Source organism: Cynocephalus volans, chromosome 2, assembly GCF_027409185.1.
Source record: "Cynocephalus volans isolate mCynVol1 chromosome 2, mCynVol1.pri, whole genome shotgun sequence".
NCBI classification, from domain to species: domain Eukaryota; kingdom Metazoa; phylum Chordata; class Mammalia; order Dermoptera; family Cynocephalidae; genus Cynocephalus; species Cynocephalus volans.
Genome location: NC_084461.1, coordinates 177,940,889 through 177,959,704, shown reverse-complemented (window position 1 = coordinate 177,959,704; position 18,816 = coordinate 177,940,889). Strand labels below are relative to the sequence as shown.

The window sequence follows — 18,816 nt, the reverse complement described above, 5'->3', positions numbered from 1 at the left end:
ATTAGATGACACTTGTTGTAGAATAATCGCCTTTCTTCCTGATGTCTTTTCCAGCTGAACTGCCCTTAATTGACTTGATGAAGTTGTATGAAGGTGCCTTTCTGCCAGGTTTCCAGTGGCCCCAACCTAACCCTGATAGTCAAGAGACAAGTGAAGAAGAAGGTATGTTTCAGCATTTTTAAATTCAGGTTTAAAAAAACGAAAATCCAGGCCAGCCGTCAAGAAAAAATAAAAAGCCAAAATACTAACAGATGAAGGCATAAAACAAGATTTAAAAAATTACTTTTAGTTTGATGAAATAAAAAATTGGAAATCTATTTAATATGTAATGTCATACTGAACGGAGTTTTACTAAGTTCTATGCTTTTTATTTATTGACTTGGTACAGTTATCAGAGCACTCGATCAAGATGTGAAGGATGTGGAAATATTTTTCTCTAGATTTATAAAAGTTATCGTTTTATGGACCTAGACTTTTATTATATTTACTCAGGCTGTGCTATGTTTATTTAACACAGTAGTTTTTAAGTAGTTTATTTTTTATCAGGCATTTCACACAGATGCACAGAACACACCAGAAATATATGCCTTTGCTCAGTCCACTTGCTCTGATTATTAGATGAGTGTGCATGTGAGGGGGTGCTGGCCCAGGGCAGAGGTGGGCTATGGAGGGTCCCACTCTAGCAGCAGGACCAAGAGCTGGGAGCGGCTAGCTGCCACCTTGCTTCTCATATTTGGGAGACAGTTCTAATTTTTCCTTTCTCGGTAGTGGTAGAGGATCACTAATCCCTGATATACCTATAAATCTATTAGCTTCTAATCACCAGAGACATTTTCCAAATACCAGGCTACTTTGGGCAGTTTATACTCTGAGTCTTTCCAGAATGGTCTTAAGTTTGCTAGTTTCATAAGAGTTCTTGCCCATTTATTGAGATAGCATTGTTAGATATATAAAATGGATTACAAATAAAAAAAAATTCACTCCCTAATTCTGTATTTGAAGTATTTGGATTCTATAAACTTTTGTCTTTTTTTTTTTTTTTAACATTTAGGCTTATAAAACTATCACAGCAGCCACAAATTCCATTTGTCTCATTGTTGTTATAGATGCAGAAGACAGTCCAAGTGACAGGGAGAGTCGGAAGGACTTGGTTCTCATAGACTCGCTATTTATTATGGATCAGTTTAAAGCTGCTGAGAGAATGAATATTGGGAAACCGAACACTAAGGACATCGCAGAGGTGACCGCCGTGGCCGAAGCCATTCTACCCAAGGGCAGTGCTCGGGTCACGACAACGGTGAGGTGCTGGGCTTCCCTGGGAGGGGTGGGTCTTTGTGAGGAAGCACATGTATCTTAGTGAGTCATGAGAAAAGCTTCTCCTGCTTCCAAATAAGCTCTTTATCCCAACTGCAGAAGTTGTCAGAAAAAGCAATTCTTGATCTCCCTTTTCTTGTTTTCTATAGGTCATTTTTGTGGCTTTCCAATAAGTGTATCATGTGACGGTTTAGATTTCAGTTTTGAGAAAGGGTTTTGGTAATTACTTGACAAGCAGTCACTCTTTCGCTGGCCTTGTAACTACAGGTGAAGTTTAATGCTCCGTCTCTATTGTATGGGGCTCTGAGAGAGTATCAGAAGATTGGCCTGGACTGGCTGGCCAAACTCTACCGGAAGAATCTCAATGGCATATTGGCAGATGAAGCTGGGCTCGGTAAAACAGTGCAGATCATTGCCTTTTTTGCCCACCTGGCTTGTAATGAAGGTAAGAGTATGTTGTGCTTTATTTTGAACAATACGTATTTGCGAAGACTTACCAGTATGCCAGTGTATCTGATGTAAGGGTGGGGACTTGGCCTTCTTACCCAGTTTTTTCTCCTGTCCTTTATCCTGAGCAGAGTACTTATGTCCAGAAATACTCATTGCATGAACAAAAAAGAAACTCATTCACAGTAACATTAGATCGAGTAGCTCACTGTCGTTTGAACTCTAATGTGAGACAGAAACCCAGTGGGCCATGACCGAGCTTTGTGACTTCAGGTGTGGCACTGCATTGTGGGCAGTAGAGTGGTGGTGTGGCTTCTTGTGCTGTCTCTGGATTGGTGAGAACCAATGCTATTGGGCTCTCACCCATGTGCTGTGGTTCCCATCCCAGCTCACTGTGCCTTCGTCATGTTATAATGTACACGTTCCTCTCTTGTCTCCTGCTGGATTTCTCCTTTCTGGGGCATTGTTTCTGATCTGCTGCTCAGGTTCCTTAGGGCACAGGCCTGGGTGCCCTGGGTGGGCTTGGCACAGGCCTGGGTTCCCTGAGTGGGCTTGGCAGCTGAACAGTGTGAGCCCTCTATAGCCCTTACTGGTTTCTCTTCCAACTGGCATACAACTCGTACAGGCCCTCTGGCCTCCTGTCAGATCTTAGGGTCAGCCACCTTTCACTCCCTTCCTCTCTCAGCCTTCGAGTCAGGTGCCTACCCTGTCCCCTGCTCTGTGCCTGGAGGGGCCGGCTGCTGTACGAGCTGGATGCAGAAGGGGGTGGTTTGTGTCTCTGTCACAGCACAGGGTCTCTTACTGTTTTTCCTCCTGCAAAAAATGTGTCCCATAGATGTCACGGAATGAATGTTCTGCCTTATGTGTCAGCTGCCAACTGAAAGTAGGCTCCCACTGTAGCTGTGGGGAAAACTGGGCATGGCATCATCCTCTGCACTTTTGAGTCTTACAAGCAAGGGTGGGAGTGTTTGGATGAGGAGAAGCCATGTAGGGCAGCAGCTCTGGGTATCCTATCTGCCTGTTGGGCAGGACGATGGGATTCAGGGGACTACAGAGGTTGAAGCATAGTGAGGGGATGAATACTCACCTGGCTCATTATTCCTTCCATTTGGGAGTTGCTTCTTCTAAACATTTTCCTCAAATTCTTACACAGTTTAGCACAGCATCATTGTTAAATAATTCTTCCTTGGCCTTTGTTTTGAAAAGTTTATTCAATCTCATAATCAGTTTTTATATACAAGTGGATCAACTTCTGGGCTCCTTCTTTTCTTCCACTAATTTGTTTCTGTTTTTGACCCAGTATTGTGATTTTTTTTTTTTTAAAGATGACCAGTAAAGGGATCTTAACCCTTGACTTGGTGTTATTGGCACCACGCTCTCCCAAGTGAGCCACAGGCCGGCCCTAGTATTGTGATATTTTAAACGTAATACTTCAAAACAGATTTAATATAGTTACTTCAAGGTGGAAAAGCCACCTTGCCTTACTATTTTATTATTTAAGTGAAAAAAGTGATTTAAGTGAAAGAAGTGTTTATTAGTATGTATACAATAGTAAAAAATGGAATTAGCCTCTTGTAAAGATAGGGAATTTTATTTCATTAATTGGACAAGAGAACGAATGAGTCAGTCGTTCATTCCTCAGGTCTTTATCTGGGGACTGCCCTGACCAGGCATGTTTCTAGGCCCTGCATGTGCAGCAGGCCCTCAGGATACCTGCACCAGCACAGAGGACGGGTACACCTGCAGCCTGGAAAGGGGGAGCAGCATGGTTAATGACGCACCTCACATAACCTGATGGAGTGGGAGGGCCGGGGACAACTGGAGGGGAGGGTCTCAAGGAGATGGGGCAGTGGGTGTGGGGACTGCAGGTGCCACTGGCATGTCGAGGATGTGTCTTTGCCTTGGCGCGAGGTGGTTGTTAGTGCAGGTCTCTGGGGGGCTGGGGGAGTGCTCGATCTGACTCTGCACTGGGAAAGACTGGAGAGGCCGGAGGGAACATGGCTCCATTAGCCATCCAGTGAGAGAAGTGATGGTTGTACTCCAGGGGAGCAGACCTGCACACACTGGGAAAGAAGCTGGCAGAGTGTGCTGGACGCTGAGGCTCAGGTCCTCTGGAGTGAGTGTGTGCGTTCCGTCTGCATACTGTCTTCGGTTTCTGACAGTTGCTTGTTGTTCTTCCCCAGGCTCCCAGTGGGGCCTACTCTGGTTTTGAATAAAAACGGATGTTATTCAGTGGCCAGTCATTCAACAGGTGTTGGTGGAGTGCCTCTTCTGGGCCAGGCAGCACACCCCTGTGGCAGAGCAGCAGGAGCTGGAGAAACCTGTCCCAACTCTGGGCAGTTGGGGGATGCACTGCACATCTGAGTCTTACAAGCAAGCTTCCCCACAACCCCTGCCCGCCACCATCTCCTTAACTGTGCGTCTGTCCACTTGTCATACGTGTCTGGTCAAATGCACTGCTAGATGCCTGGGCTTGAGAGATTATTTTAAAGTGGAAAATTAATGTGTCTTTTTTCTTTGTAGGTAATTGGGGCCCCCATCTTGTTGTTGTGAGAAGTTGTAACATACTCAAGTGGGAACTTGAATTGAAACGTTGGTGTCCTGGGCTCAAAACCCTCTCGTATGTTGGCAGCCACAGAGAACTCAAAGCAAAGAGACAGGTATTTTTTTAAACATAAAATGAAACTAAACAGAAAACCTTCTTAATTTTTACAGAAGACAAATTTCAAAATGTGGGGACATGCTTATTAATGTAATTATTAGGAATCACTTATTCGTGAGATATCATCATGTTGTTCCTAGACTTTTAATCTGTTGAAAGCATAGATGACACTCAGTCAGCCTGGTTGTTCCTGGCAATCAGGGCCACAGGCCCACCTGTATGGAGGGCTCAATTTCACTTCCCAGAAAGTGAGGGAATTTCTTTCCAGAGCTAAAGTATTCTCTGGAGACCCTACAGTCCTTTTACCTACAGGCCCCATTGATTTTCACAAGCATAAACAAGAAATTCTGAATTATAAATTCATGAAATAATTTCCATTCACACATTTATAGTTTGGTTCCAGGACCTGCCACCCATTCCATGGATACCAAGTCCCACAGTTGGCCCTACATAACCTTCTATATTAAAACTTGGCCCTCCATATTTACAGGTTCTGCATCCTGGAAATACTGCATTTTGATCTGCAGTTGGTGTAATCCACACATGCAGAACCTGCAGATGTGGAGGGCCGACTGTATTAAGAATATTTGTAACATATAGATAGGTTTCTGGAACAAATTTGGACTTTTTTTTTCTTTTAGTCATCTGATAATTTCTAGTGTTAGGTCCTAAGTAAATGTATATTGATCACAATTTTTCATCGAATATAATATTTGGCTCATCATTAGGTATCATTGTGTGGAGTAGTATCTAGTGAAAAAGTAAGTACCTTGAGATATGTTTTCCTTTTTATTTTCTGTCTTAGTCTGTTTGTGCTGCTGTAACAAAATACCACAGACTGAGTAATTTACAAACAGTGGAAATTTATTTCTCATGGTCCCAGAGGCTGGAAGTCCAGGTCAAGGCACCGACAGGTTCGGTGTCTGGTGAGGGCCCAGTATCTACTTCCAAGATGGGCCTTGTTGCTGCATCCATGGAAGGAAGGAATGCTGCATTTTCATGTGGTGGAGAAGGAATGGAAGAGGAAAAGGGCCTATGCTATTATTGCCTCTAGTCTTCTCATAAGGCACTCACCGTTTCATGAGAGAAGAGAAATCCCCACCTCTTATTATTACCATAAAGCTGATTAGGTTTCAACATGAATTTTGGAGGGGTCACATTCTAACCATAGCACTATCTCTAGTATTAATTTGTTTTTAAAAAGCTTATCATGCAGTTAGTGTCAACTTACTCACATTTCTTATCATCTTTTGAGTATATTTTTCTCTTGTTCTGATTATATACTGTAAAAGCTTGTCCCAATTCAGAATCCTCTATGATAATCTCTTTCCAAAATGATGGTTGTTGATGCCTTTAAAGCAGCTTCTTAATTTGTCAGCAAAAGTGCTTTTGACTCCTAGAGGAAAAGATAAAAATACAAAGTTGGCTATTTTCTGTGCAGTACTAGAAAGCTGTTAAGAAAAATGAGTAAAGTTATGGGTGGGCAGTTTGACTTGGTGGTGAAAGCTTTGGGAAGTATTCTAAAGATGACTGGTTGCAAAAGACAAAGAATAGGAAGACAATGGCATCCCCTTTCTCTGCTGCAGGAATGGGCTGAGCCCAACAGCTGCCACATCTGCATCACGTCCTACAAGCAGTTCTTCCGGGGCTATGCCTCCTTCTCTCGGGTGCGCTGGAAATGCCTGGTCATTGATGAGATGCAGCGTGTAAAGGGCCTGACCGAGCGGCACTGGGAGGCAGTTTTCACCCTGCAGAGGTCTGACCTGTCCCTCAAGTACTGTGTGCTGTCCCCTCCTCACTGAGTGTTCTTTGTTGTTATTGATATAAAGGATGGATTTTTTTGAAGAAGTTTAGATACTTGCAGACACACAGAAATTGCCTTTTAGCTACAAAGAATTTACCCTTCACCTTTATCATAGCAGGAAGGGCTAAAGACCCAAGAAGTTGATTCAGTTGGTCCATTCCTTCAGGGCAGATGTACATTTATGTTAACTGCATAAAATCCTTGTCATCCCTTTTCTGAAACGTGGTCAGGAAAACAATTCTTTTTTTTTTTTTTTGTCGTTTTTTTTCGTGACCGGCACTCAGCCAGTGAGTGCACTGGTCATTCCTATATAGGATCCGAACCCGCGGCGGGAGCGTCGCCGCGCTCCCAGCGCAGCACTCTACCGAGTGCGCCACAGGCTCGGCCCTCAGGAAAACAATTCTGCATCCAGCTTTATGTACTTTAGAATGTCAGGTGTTCTCTCTCATCGTCGTTGCAGCCAGCAGCGTCTGCTTCTGATCGATGCGCCACTGCACAACACCTTCCTGGAGCTCTGGACCATGGTGCATTTTCTCATTCCGGGGATTTCCAGGCCCTACCTGAGCTTCCCGCTGAAAGCCCCCAGTGATGAAAACCAGGACTACTATCATAAAGTGGTCATAAGATTGCATAGGGTGCGTTTGGTTTTATCATTTTAGCTAATTAATTAAAAATGCATATGCCTTACTGTAAATGTGTGTGGTAACATTTTTGGAAAGGAAATGATAGTTATGTTTGTTTTAGGTGACACAGCCATTTATTTTGAGGAGAACTAAACGAGATGTGGAAAAGCAGCTGACAAAGAAATATGAGCATGTTTTGAAGTGTCGCCTTTCTAATCGACAGAAAGCTTTATATGAGGATGTTATTCTGCAACCTGGGTGAGTGTTGGGTCCTGGCATGGGCCTTGTTCACCGTCTGTGGCTATTAGGAGTGGAGACCCTCTCTGTGACCTCAGTAGAAAGTTCCTTTCTGTAGATTTGGAGCTGGAGGCTGAGGTGCTGTCCATGCCCTGTGGACCCTGCATTCTCTTGGATGTTCCCATTTCTCTCTGGCTCCTTCTGCCCCTCCCTCTCCTGGACTGTCCTTCTGGCCCCTCCCCCCTCTGAACCCCTCCTTTTGTCATGTCCCCACTCTGGATTCATGCTTCTGGCCCCTCCCTCTTTAAACCTCCTCCACTTGCTGTCTCAGGAGGTCTGCACTATGTAGCATGATGTTTGTTCCTGCTATCTTTATTGTCTGGATTAGTCTTGCGGTATTTTAGTTTAGATACATCCAGGAGAGATTAGCATTGGACAGCTTGTCTTTTCACAGCCAATCAGAGGACCTGGTATTTGCGGTCAGCTTGGCCTGGGCAGGAGGGTGGTTTGCTGTGTGTCTGTGAGCAGGAACAAGTGCTCAGTGAGAAGGTCATAGAGCCAAATGCTCCACACCCTGCAGTCGCCTTTCTCCAGGACTCCCCTCTGGCCAGGGCCATGCTGGTGGGTAGTAGCCGTGCCTGTGTGCAGACACAAGTGTTGGGTTCACCTTGAAACTCTCTGTGGTCCGTCCTCTCACATGGTTGTTTTAGTTCTTTCTATCAGGCTCTCTATTTTCCTGATTTTAGATTAGAGAAAACAAACACAGAAAATGTGAAGATGAAGTTTTGAAGTATTTTAAATTTATTTGTACTCAGTAATCACACCCCACTCGTGTCTACTCGTAGGTAGGTGAGAATACATAGTGTGTTTACTGGTCTGACCCCAGATGTCACCTCAGCAGCCTTCACTGGTCCCTGTGTGTCTGTGTCAGAGACTGCCACACTCCTTGCCTGGCTCTCCTGTGCCCACACCTGTGGGAAAAGACGGAGGCACATGGCAGAACAGATCTGAGGTGGTGGTGTGAGCACTTGCCTCCACCAGGGGGGAGGGATGGACCCTCCATCACCCGCGGTGTGACCTGGTCGGTCTGGCCTCGCTGTACTTTATTACTTGGCTGCAGCCTAGGGGTTACATGGGCATGCATGTAAAGTTCTCTCAGCAGCTCCTACATCCAGGAAGGCTTCAAGAAATGGTTTTGCTCTCAGTGCAGCATGCTTTAAAGGCTTATGATTGGAAAATCTAGGATGCAACGTAAGTGAGCATGACTACTCACTTGTAGGATTTCTCAGATAGTCCTCGACAAACTGCATTGATAACTCAACAATCAACATGTTTGATCAAGAAAAGGAGGAGTTGAAAACCACATTTTCTCACAGCATGAGCAAGGGCAAAGCCTCCTGAACGTTGTGGAAACTGTGCGTGGACAGAAAAGGTTCTGCCATATGGCTGAAGCCCCAGTGTCAGATTTCTCAGTAGAATATTGAAATTGTTCTTTGTCACCTCTGGTAACACACTAATACTAGTTTATGTGGAGTATGTGTGAGTGGACGCAAATTGTGGCTTCTCTGCAGGTTTGGTTCCAGCCTAGCATGAAAGGGGAGCATCATGTAGATCATGGTCACCCGCCCGCTCTCAGGGGATCTGACTGTAACTTTTCTATGGTTTTTGTGCTTATGGGATGCAGTTGAGTGCATTGACTTGCATCCCCAAGGTGTGAGCGGCTGTGGCACTGGAACTGTTATTCTGCGAGTCTTAGGCTGGCTCTGTGGTGTTTGCTCCGTGGTTGGAATAGCAGGAAGAGACTCTTGCTCTTTATGAGCTTTCCTCTTTCCCCTGAGCCTGGAAACCCAACTGTCATTGTGTCAGGTGTGCACATGCCTCAAACCGCTGTAGCACCTGGTAGCTGATTCTCTAGGTGCTGTGGGGCACACGGACTGGAAGACTGAAGCCTGCAGCCCATGGCCTCAGGGTCCTGGGGTGGCTTCTGAGTGCCCTGTCTTGGTCAGTACCTCTCTGCCCTTTCCAGTGACTGTCCTCCAGAGCTTGTCTCCTCCCTGAGAACATGGCAGACACCAGACCAGTCTCCCAGGCCACACCGTGCATCTGCACCAGCTCCTCTTGGGTTCCTGTTCGGCAGAGAGCAGTTTTTCTGTTGTCAGTCTCTCCCCATGGGCTCTGAGTCCCATTCCTTACCTGGAACATTTCATTTTCAGTGTCCTTTTGTCTTCCTGGTATTTTTAACCTTTCTGAAGCATGACCTTTACACCAGCACTTGTTTTTTTTTTTTTTTTTTGTCTTTTTGTGACCGGTAAGGGGATCGCAACCCTTGGCTTGGTGTCGCCCGAACTGCGCTCAGCCAGTGAGCGCACCGGCCATTCCTATATAGGATCCGAACCCGCGGCGGGAACGCCACTGCGCTCCCAAGCGCTGGACTCACCCGAGTGCGCCACGGGGCCGGCCCCCAGCACTTGTTTTTAAAAGCTGTCCCTTGCCCCTCTTCCATTGCCTTTCTGCCTGCAGAGCCAGGCTTGTAGGGGCCATCTTTCTGCGTCTCTGCACTTCAGTCTTCGCAGCCCCCACGCCATGTGGCTTACTTTGTGCAGCTGGGAGCTGGCTGTGCTGAGGTCTACTGTGACTCCTGGGTGTGAATCCACAGCCAAGTCCTGTTCTCAGCTCCCCTCCTTGTAGCCCCTGTCCCAGTGGCCTCCTCCTTCTGTGGATCGTGTGGCTGCTTCCGTTGTCTGCACTTCCTGAGTCTTTCTAGGCCAGCCATCCCTTGTGACTTCTGCCTGCGTTTCCTGCCTCCACATGAGCTGTGCTCTGCCCAGGGCGGCCACCTCCTCACCCTCGAGGTCTACTACACGTGCATTGCTTCTGGTTCTTGCATAGACCTGGCCTCAGTGTGCACTGTAGGTCTGTCTGCCCCTTCCCTGGGCAGTAGGCTGCAGCAGAACACAGACCTTGGCCCTTGTTCATCACCATACCCTCCATCTGCAGGACCAAGGGCCTGGAACTCTCCCCTGAGTGTGCGCCTAAGGGACATCGCTCTTTGTCTGCTGTGCTGTCATCCTGCCCCTTCACTTAGCTCATTCCTTTCATCCTTTAGATGTCTCCACTCCTCCCTCAGAGTGCTCATTGCTCTTGCAATTGGAATGTGTCATTCCTGTCCCTGTAGCATGACCATCTACCCTTGGGAAGGGGAAGCACCTGAGAGCTGGGTTTACATCTGGCTGCCGCCGCCTCATTTTACACATGGATGATGAATGAATCGTGGGTATATGGAGAGCTCTGAGGAATCTGGAGTTGAGTGTTCTACATCACTAATTTATTAACTGTATTTAGAGAAAGTATGGTGGTTATTGTGTCTCTGGAATTAGGAACACAGGTTGCAAGGACTCTGAATCTATGCATTTACCATTCAGGTTGAAATGTCTCACATTTCTTCCCCCATGAGCAGAACTCAGGAAGCTCTGAAGAGTGGGCACTTCATCAACGTCCTGAGCATCCTGATGCGGCTGCAGCGTATCTGCAACCACCCTGGGCTGGTAGAGCCACGGATCCCGGATTCCTCTTATGTGGCAGGGTCTCTTGTGTATAGGTCTGCATCTCTGATTCTAAAAGCACTGGAGAGAGATTTTTGGAAGGTAAGTGGAGTGTTCAGAAAGCTCAGTAACTGTGTGAGGTCTTTTCTGGGCATATTATAGATAAAATGGTTCTTGGAAGTTGGTTTCCGACAAACTCTGTCCTGCATTTTAAAATTGCCTGGTACTTGGCAATACTTGGGAATGTTTATGGTATGCTGCCCCTTGACATAGCATTCAACTTCTGGAAATTTACACAAGGGAGTTAAGCTCACAGGCGAAGAGATGCAAAGGGAGGATTTTCCTGGCCTTACGGATGAGAAGCAACCTCAGTGTGCACGGTATGTAAAGTCGCTTCACTGAGGGCCGGAGCGATGCCTGTGTATTGGCACAGAGAAACTTGTGGAGTGCCAAGAGGCTGTCCCAGAGGGCATGTCCAGATGCTGCCTGAGAGTCAGTGAGCTGCAGTGATTATGTGCTGTGGACCCAGAGTGCACGTTAGGGCCACCCTGTACCTGCCACACACCAACTGGGTGGTTTTGTGCGAGATTGCCTCTCTAGGCTGTAATATGGGGATAATTACTCACTTTCTGTTGCTTGTGTATTGACTTGATAATTCGTGGAAAGAACCTTACAGAGTAGTCCCCCCTTATCTAAGATCCCCAGTGGATACCTGAAGCCATGGATAGTATCAAACCCTATATATACTTTGTCTTTTCCTATATGTACATACCTATGATAAAGTTTCATTTATAAATCAGGCACAGTGAGAGATTAACAACTAATAAAAAAATAGAACAATTATACCAATGTACTGTAATCAAAGTTATGTGAACCTGTGCTCATGCTCATGTGAGCTCTCTTCCTCTCTTTCAGAATATCTTCTTGTACTGTACTGCAGGTAACTGAAACTGCAGATAGTGGGGGACTACTGTATTGTACCTAGCACCTGAGAGCTCAGTATATGATATTTCTGTTGTTTTCATTCATTTATTCAGCAAATACTTATCGAATGCCTACCAGGTGCCAGCCATTTTTCTAGGCATTGGAACTAACAAAACAATGAGCAGGACAGCCAGCAATCCTTGCTCTTCTGGGGTCTCCTTCCTTCTTTCTGTTTATCTGTCTAATATCTCAGGGTATTAGAGCAGAGATATTACATATGTAGTAGTTTTTATGATGTACTTTCATTTTAAAAACAACTTTATTGAGATAATTCATGTACTGTAAGACTCAACTTTCCAAAGTGTACAATTCGCTGGTTTTATTGTATTCACAGAGTTTTATATCCATCACCACTAGTTCTAGAACATTCCATTACCCCAAGAAGAAATCCCATACACATGAGCTTTCAATTCCCATTCTTCTTCCTTCCAGCCCTGTCAACCACTAATTTACTTCTGTCTCTATGGATTTGCCTGCTCTAGACATTTCATATAAATGGAATCATATGTGGCCTTTTGGATCTGGGTTCTTGGCGTAATATTTTCAAGTTTCATCCACGTTGTAATATGTGTCAGAATTTCATTTCTTTTTAAGACTGAATAATGTTATGTTGCATGGGATAGACCACATTTTGTTTATCTATTGATTGGTTAATGGATATTTGGTGTTTCCACTTTTTGACTGTTATAAATAACGCTGCTGTGAATGTTTCTCTACATAGTTTCGTGTGGACATAGATATGTACCTGAGAGTAGTGAAAACCTAAGAGTGGAATAGCTGGGTTGTGTGGTTGCTCTTGTTTAGCCTTCTCAGAGGCTACACCATTTTACATCCTCACCAGCTGTGTGCGAGGGTTTCACTTTCTCCATACCCTCACCAACACCTTCTATTTTTTTTTTTTTACTTTTTAAAAAATTTTTAACTTTTCTTTTTTTCTTTTTCATTTTTCCCCCCATATTTCTTTGTTTTTGTAATTGTTTTTCATTTTTTTGTCTTTTTAACATCTTTTTTTTGATTCTCACCATCCTAGTGGGTGTGATGTTGTGCTTTCATTCTTTAATGTCCTAAGAGAAACACAGGTGAGTGGTGCAGGGATGGGCGCTTGCTCCTGCTGTGGACTCAGGCAGTGCATCTTCCTGTGTCCTTCCTGACTGCTGAGTGCTGTTGGACTAGCACCATGACTGGGCTGCAGTATCACTCCCCGCCCCATGTGGCTGTTTGTCACTGAGACCCCAAGAAGGCTGCCTCCAGTCTTGTCTGGAGTAAATCATACAGGGATCACCAATTAGAGGTGTGCAGTGTCTCCCACCGGCATGCATGCACCAATGCACTCAGGTCTTTCCTGAGCCCCCCTCCTTCTCAGAGAGGCTCGTCCTCTCCAGGTGTCCAGACCAGCAGTGTCCTAGATTCTGCCCTTTCGCTCCTGCTGCATCTGGCTTGTCTGTCAGTGCTGCCTTGTCCATTTCCACTGCTATGAGAGAGTCCCAAGTGCCATCATTTCCAATTTAAAGATGGGGATACCGGAACCATGAGATCTGGGGCCTGGTCTTTCCATTTTGTAGTAGGTTTTGATTTTTGTCAAGCGCTTTTTCTACCACCTCATGTAGCAAGATTTTTTTTTTTTTCTTTTTCAACTTAGGAAACCGATCTTTCTATATTTGATCTCATTGGGTTAGAAAATAAAATCACTCGCCATGAGGCAGAATTGCTGTCTAAGAAGAAGGTAACGAGGAAACTCATGGAGGAGCTGCTCACCTTGCCACCCCCACCAGCCCGGCCGGTGGCCGTGAAGCTGAAGGCCAGCAGGTGTGTGTACCCACTGGCTGCTGTGAGGAGTGGGGGATACTTGGGGATCGGCTTGCAGGGCTGTGGGGTTAGGGCACCTTCCTCAGCTGTCCCTGGGCTATCAATGGTGAAAAGAAAGGCTGTTAATCTAATTTAGTCATTTGCTTTTCCTGGGAATTTCCCAGATATCTTTGGTTTCTATGAGCGTAGTTGGTTACAGACGTCTCTTGGGCAGCGCAGTGTGGCTACTCACCTGCCCTGAAGAATGACCTTGTTGGTCGTTGTTAAGCAAACTTTAGGATTTGGGGGTGCTGTTGGGGCTGAATTTAATCTGGTGCCTGGTAGCAGGTGTCACGGCCAGACCAGACATCCGGTTGTGAGAGCAAAGGGCATGCCCTTAGCGTGTGGCATGGACAGGTAGAAGCTCCAGCCCTGACAATGCAGAGCATTGTTCTTATAGATGACGTCAGTTAGACATCTAAAATGAGGGTGTTGTAGGTGTCACAAGGCCGGGAGGGCCAGATATATCAGGTTAAATCAAAATATAAGTGATTTAAGACAGGCTACATCCAGCAATTGGAAACATGGAAAATCCCATACTTGGGTTAAAAAAAGAGAAAGAGAATAGGGGTTTTGGAGATAAGGAGGCTGATTCTGTAGATTGGTTACCCGCTCTTCTTGCTACTCCTCTACTTGGCCCCGTCAGAGATTTTGAACAAATCATCCTTACCTCACCAACACCAGGCAGTTTCTGCATAGCCTGAGGACATGCAGACCCAGTAGACTGCTTTTCAGGGAGCCTGAAGCCTTTAGTTAAATAAACGATGGAGTCCGTTCCATTTGCTGGTGCTAGTTGGACTTCATTTAATGGCTTTTGATGGCCTGTTACTTTGTACAGGGGTTTTGAAAACTGCCATTGTGGCTTTCCAAGTGATGGAAGAGAACATGTTCCATTACACTAAAATTCAAGAAAGACAGCCTGATTCGGACCCTTTTTGAGTTTTCCTCACTGTTACTGTGAGCACCATTACTGTTCCTGTCATTTCTTGTCTGTTACCTGAACTGCCGTGTTATCAAATCATTTTGTCAAGTTGACTTTTCCTCCCATTTCACTGTTATTCTCAACAGTGTTACCATAGCTCTTATGTGCTGCATGTATTTTTTTCTGATCCACATTGATGTGAGCTTAAGATAACGTTCTCCCTATACCACCAAGAGTCAGGGTGGATGTACCACTTTTGTTTAACTAGGTCTTGTCAGCAACTTCCGCTGGGCTTGAAGTGAGCTTTTTAGAGCAGTTCAGTTCCCTCAGCTGAAATACTTGGGACTGAAAGTGTTTCGGATTTTGGATTTTTTAAAAAAACTTTGGAATATTTATAGAATACATACCAATTGAGCATTCCTAATCAGAAAATCCAAAATGCTCCAGTGAACATTTCCTTTGAGTGTTATGCTGGTGCTCACAAAGTTTTAGATTTTCAGATTAGGAATCCTCAACCTGTATTTAGAATTCTTTCACCTGTCCCTCTTTAACTGCACTCCTGGGGCTGGGGACCTTCTTCTGGTCTCCCAGGGTGTCCTGTACCCCTCGGCTCCTGTAGGCGGCCTGTCATCTCTGCAGCTTGGTGATGCTGTGTATCTTCTTGTCTGGACTGTGTCGTCTAGGTTGTTCCAGCCTGTGCAATATGGCCAGAAGCCTGAGGGTCGCACCGTGGTTTTCCCCAGCACACACCCGCCCCGGACAGCGGCCTCCACCACAGCCACTGCTGCTCCACAGGGCCAAGTGCGAGGACGGCCACCAATTGCTACATTCTCTGCAAACCCAGATGCAAAAGGTATACTTCGTGTGGTCATCTACTCTCAGTATTACAGAAGGTTTTTGTGGAGTAAGTTATTGCCCCTTTGAATGTCATAATCATTCCAGTGGATGGAATAGGAACCGTCCACTGGCTCTCTGAAGATGCCATGTATAGTTCTCAATGAGTTTTAGACTTTTAAATCTCTTATAGTGGATTTTTTTCCTTAAACAAGAAATTTTCCTTAGTTGAGTAATTGTTGGTCTGATGATGATGTGCGCTTTGGCAGAACAGTTTCCTTTATGTGAGTGCATGTGTGTGAGAACCACTCAGGAAGCTTCTGAGAAAGGCTGTTCTTCTTTTTTTTGTGCCATCATCTCAACTGGTGATTGCTTTGAGGATGGACAGGGTTAAATGGCAGAAAAGGTAATAAAAATAGTATTATAACCTACAGTCAAAGGAGTCCTCAGTATTATGTTCATTGTGTTTTTCTGAGATATAAATAAATGTTTAGAGCTGCATTGTTGCAAGAGTTCTTTGTAAAGATAAGAATGGAGACTCTGCGTATGCGTTTTTGTGTGTTTAGGAAAAAGTTTCCGATTGATATTAATGTTTGATTGGGCTGACTTCTAATACTTTCCTGTTTACTGTGTGAGAAATGTACTGTGTAGTGTACTGATTAGCTCAAAGTGAAAATAATTAACAGCAGATATAAAATTATATTTCTCTAACCCTATAAGCTATATAGGCCCCCCGCCCTATTTTTTTTTTAAAGAGAGGGCTTCTTATTTGAGAGATAGTGTGAATAATGTTTATTTTATTTCTTTAAAATTCGGGTTTAAAATATTGCATTTTATTAAGAACCTCTAACAGCTTTGCACAAACAAACCTTATCGATTGCAGCGGCAGCAGCCCCGTTTCAGACCTCTCAGGCTTCCACCAGTGCTCCACGACACCAGCCTGCCTCGACCTTCAGCACCGCAGCTAGCCCAGCCCATCCTGCGAAGCTGCGGGCTCAGACCACTGTGCAGGCCTCCATCCCAGGCCAGCCCCCGCCCCAGCCCCAGGCCCCCTCGCACGCGGCCGGGCAGAGCGCGCTGCCTCAGAGGCTGGTGCTCACCTCGCAGGCCCAGGCCCGCTTGCCCAGTAAGTGGCCTCGCCTCTCCGGATTCTGCCATCTCTTTACCCCAGAGGAGTTATGTTAAGAACACAGGGATATAGGAAGAGCCTTTACTGTCAACCTCCTTTGTCTTTCCCCTAATCCCACACCCTAGTGCTGCCTTTAGCCAGTGCTGCCATTCCTGGCCCTGAAGTGTATAGCAGGGAGGGCCTCTGTGGAGATCATTGCCAGGCCTTCCTCTCCTTCCCACTGTCCTCTCTCCTTGTTCCCTCCATCCACTCTGTTCTTCTGCTGCCTTCGCTGCACAGCTCTGGTGGGCTGTTTGTAGCCCCTCTCTTTACTGTTAGCCAAGCTGGCGGTCCGTCACCACATGGGTCAGCTCCTGGGGAGCAAGTGCCAATAAAATGACAGTGAATGCTTTAGAAAGTGACTCCCTTACCAGCTCTGTGAATTAGCTTTAGGTTCCTAAAAATCATTAGGTCTTTTTAGTCTTTTATTTATTACCATATTTAAACTTAGAATGGGTAATTGCTCAACCAAGACATTTTGTAATAATTTCTTGACAAAAAACATCGCAACGTTTTTCTTCTTAATACAGACCTTTTTACTATGGCCAGTGGGATTAGTGTGTTTTCAAATCTTACATATACCCTTATTCTGTTGTTGAAATTATCCTAATTTAAAGTATTGTGGGTTATGCTGTTTTTCAGATGCCACCTTAAGTACTTTATTTGTTAGTATAACAAAATTGTGTCGAGGCCTTTCTGGAAGGAGGGAAAAGGGGGAAGAGGTGGTGTGAGGAGACAGAGTTCAAACTAATTTTCTCTCATCGTGAGTCTCTCTCTTCCGTTGCCAACAAGTAAAGAGTAATTGTCCTGGTTAATTGCCCTGAGGGAGAAAGCACTTGCCTAGTTTGCCCTTGTCTAGGCTGGACACGGGCTTGCGTGCTGCGCTCAAGGGAATCTACAGCATGAGCAGAGGGCTTTTCACGTTGGTCGATCTTCACTTGTGGATGGGCCAAGAAGGACTCATGGGAGATTTCTACGCACAAATCTCTGTGTCTCCTCTTTTCATTTTCCCCTCCTTGTTCATGGTTATTCTGTGGGCAAGATATCTTTAGATATGTTTCTAGTCTTCTACTAACTATTCTCTTTATAGTATCACTAATAATTCTGGCATGGATTTTCTTGGGATGAGCATTTAGACTCGAATATCAACCATTGGGTAAAGCTCCTTTAAGCCTGTTGTTCAATTATAGCCTGAAGGTAGCATATTTTTGAGTCAGGGGCATATGATTACATCTGAGTTATGTTTTAAAAAAAAATCTTTTAGGTAATGTTAAATTTCACATTTTTCTCATGGTAAATGTTATAGATGGAATCCTATGATCTAATTCAAATTAGTGTGAAACTTTATATCTTAAAGCCTTGTTTATTTATGTGATTTATTCATGTATTTAAATACATTTCCAGATTTTGAAAAATGTTGGGTGGAATTGGAGCCAGTTATTTATTCTTCTGTATCTGTAGTAATATTTACCTCTGAGCTAAATTGAACATGTACTTTTTTAAATTTTGGAAGTTTTCTGAAGTTAAGAGGTTGATATGTGAGTTTCCAAGTGTATTACAAATAGATTTTTTCTATTTTTGATGTTTGCTGCTTTTACATTGTTTGGGGAGAAAAGTAAAATGCTCTATAATAATTTGGGTAATAATATTAATATCCGATATCTAAAATCCCTATCAGTTATAGTTAAATAAGCTAACCATTGAAATCTGTTATTTTAATTGTTTTATCATCTTTTGTGTTAAAATAACTATTTTCTTAAAGTGGTAGAAAGCAATACTTAATAAATATTCCTGTGACACTTCAGTTAGACGGTCATTATATACAACAAATGATCTTCAGTATAACAATTCCAAACTTGCCCCAAATGGTGTGAATTTACCTTTTCCTCTGCATTTCAACAGGTGGAGAGGTAGTAAAAATTGCTCAGTTAGCGTCCATTGCGGGACCACAGAGTCGAGTTGCTCAGCCCGAGGCACCTGTGACACTGCAGTTCCAGGGGAACAAGTTCACCTTGTCACACAGCCAGCTCCGGCAGCTCACGGCGGGCCAGCCCCTGCAGCTGCAAGGTAAGGGATAACTAACTGATCGACAGAAGAAGCACTTTACCATTGGCATGGGCTGTGGACCTGTCATGGCAGCGGGGTGACTGGGCAAGTTATGTGGCCTTTTCAAGCTTCAGGTTCTTCACCTGTAAGTGACATTAATGAGTCTAACCTCATAGGGGTTTCAGAGGATCAGTGAGATAACATTTGTAACACACCTGGTTGCCTACTACTTGATACATGCTAAGTAAATGATAGTCATTTTTATTAATAGTGTCTGCCTTTTGAAAAGTTTGTTTTATAAATCAAAATAGAAATATTTGCTGCTTCATAATGTACGTGTGAGACAAATTGTCCTAAAAACACCAAAGAATTAGCAATTTATATAAGA

The 18,816-nt window shown here is 44.5% G+C and overlaps 1 protein-coding gene across 10 annotated transcripts in view; it reads left to right on the top strand.

Annotated features, from left to right (window-relative positions):
- Window positions 1–18,816, top strand: part of EP400 (E1A binding protein p400) — a 118,148-nt gene that overhangs the window by 48,535 nt on the left and 50,797 nt on the right. For 5 of the 10 annotated variants that reach the window (XM_063084934.1, XM_063084931.1, XM_063084921.1 and 2 more), the window contains 11 exons: window positions 55–162; window positions 1,107–1,297; window positions 1,582–1,759; window positions 4,285–4,421; window positions 6,010–6,179; window positions 6,688–6,862; window positions 6,972–7,108; window positions 10,545–10,731; window positions 13,253–13,419; window positions 15,064–15,233; window positions 18,285–18,449. In XM_063084934.1, coding sequence (XP_062941004.1) covers window positions 55–162; window positions 1,107–1,297; window positions 1,582–1,759; window positions 4,285–4,421; window positions 6,010–6,179; window positions 6,688–6,862; window positions 6,972–7,108; window positions 10,545–10,731; window positions 13,253–13,419; window positions 15,064–15,233; window positions 18,285–18,449 — 1,785 coding nt within the window. Of the gene's footprint in view, window positions 1–54; window positions 163–1,106; window positions 1,298–1,581; window positions 1,760–4,284; window positions 4,422–6,009; window positions 6,180–6,687; window positions 6,863–6,971; window positions 7,109–10,544; window positions 10,732–13,252; window positions 13,420–15,063; window positions 15,234–16,097; window positions 16,341–18,284; window positions 18,450–18,816 lie in introns of all 10 variants that reach the window. The other 5 variants (XM_063084913.1, XM_063084910.1, XM_063084903.1 and 2 more) reach the window with 2 other exon arrangements.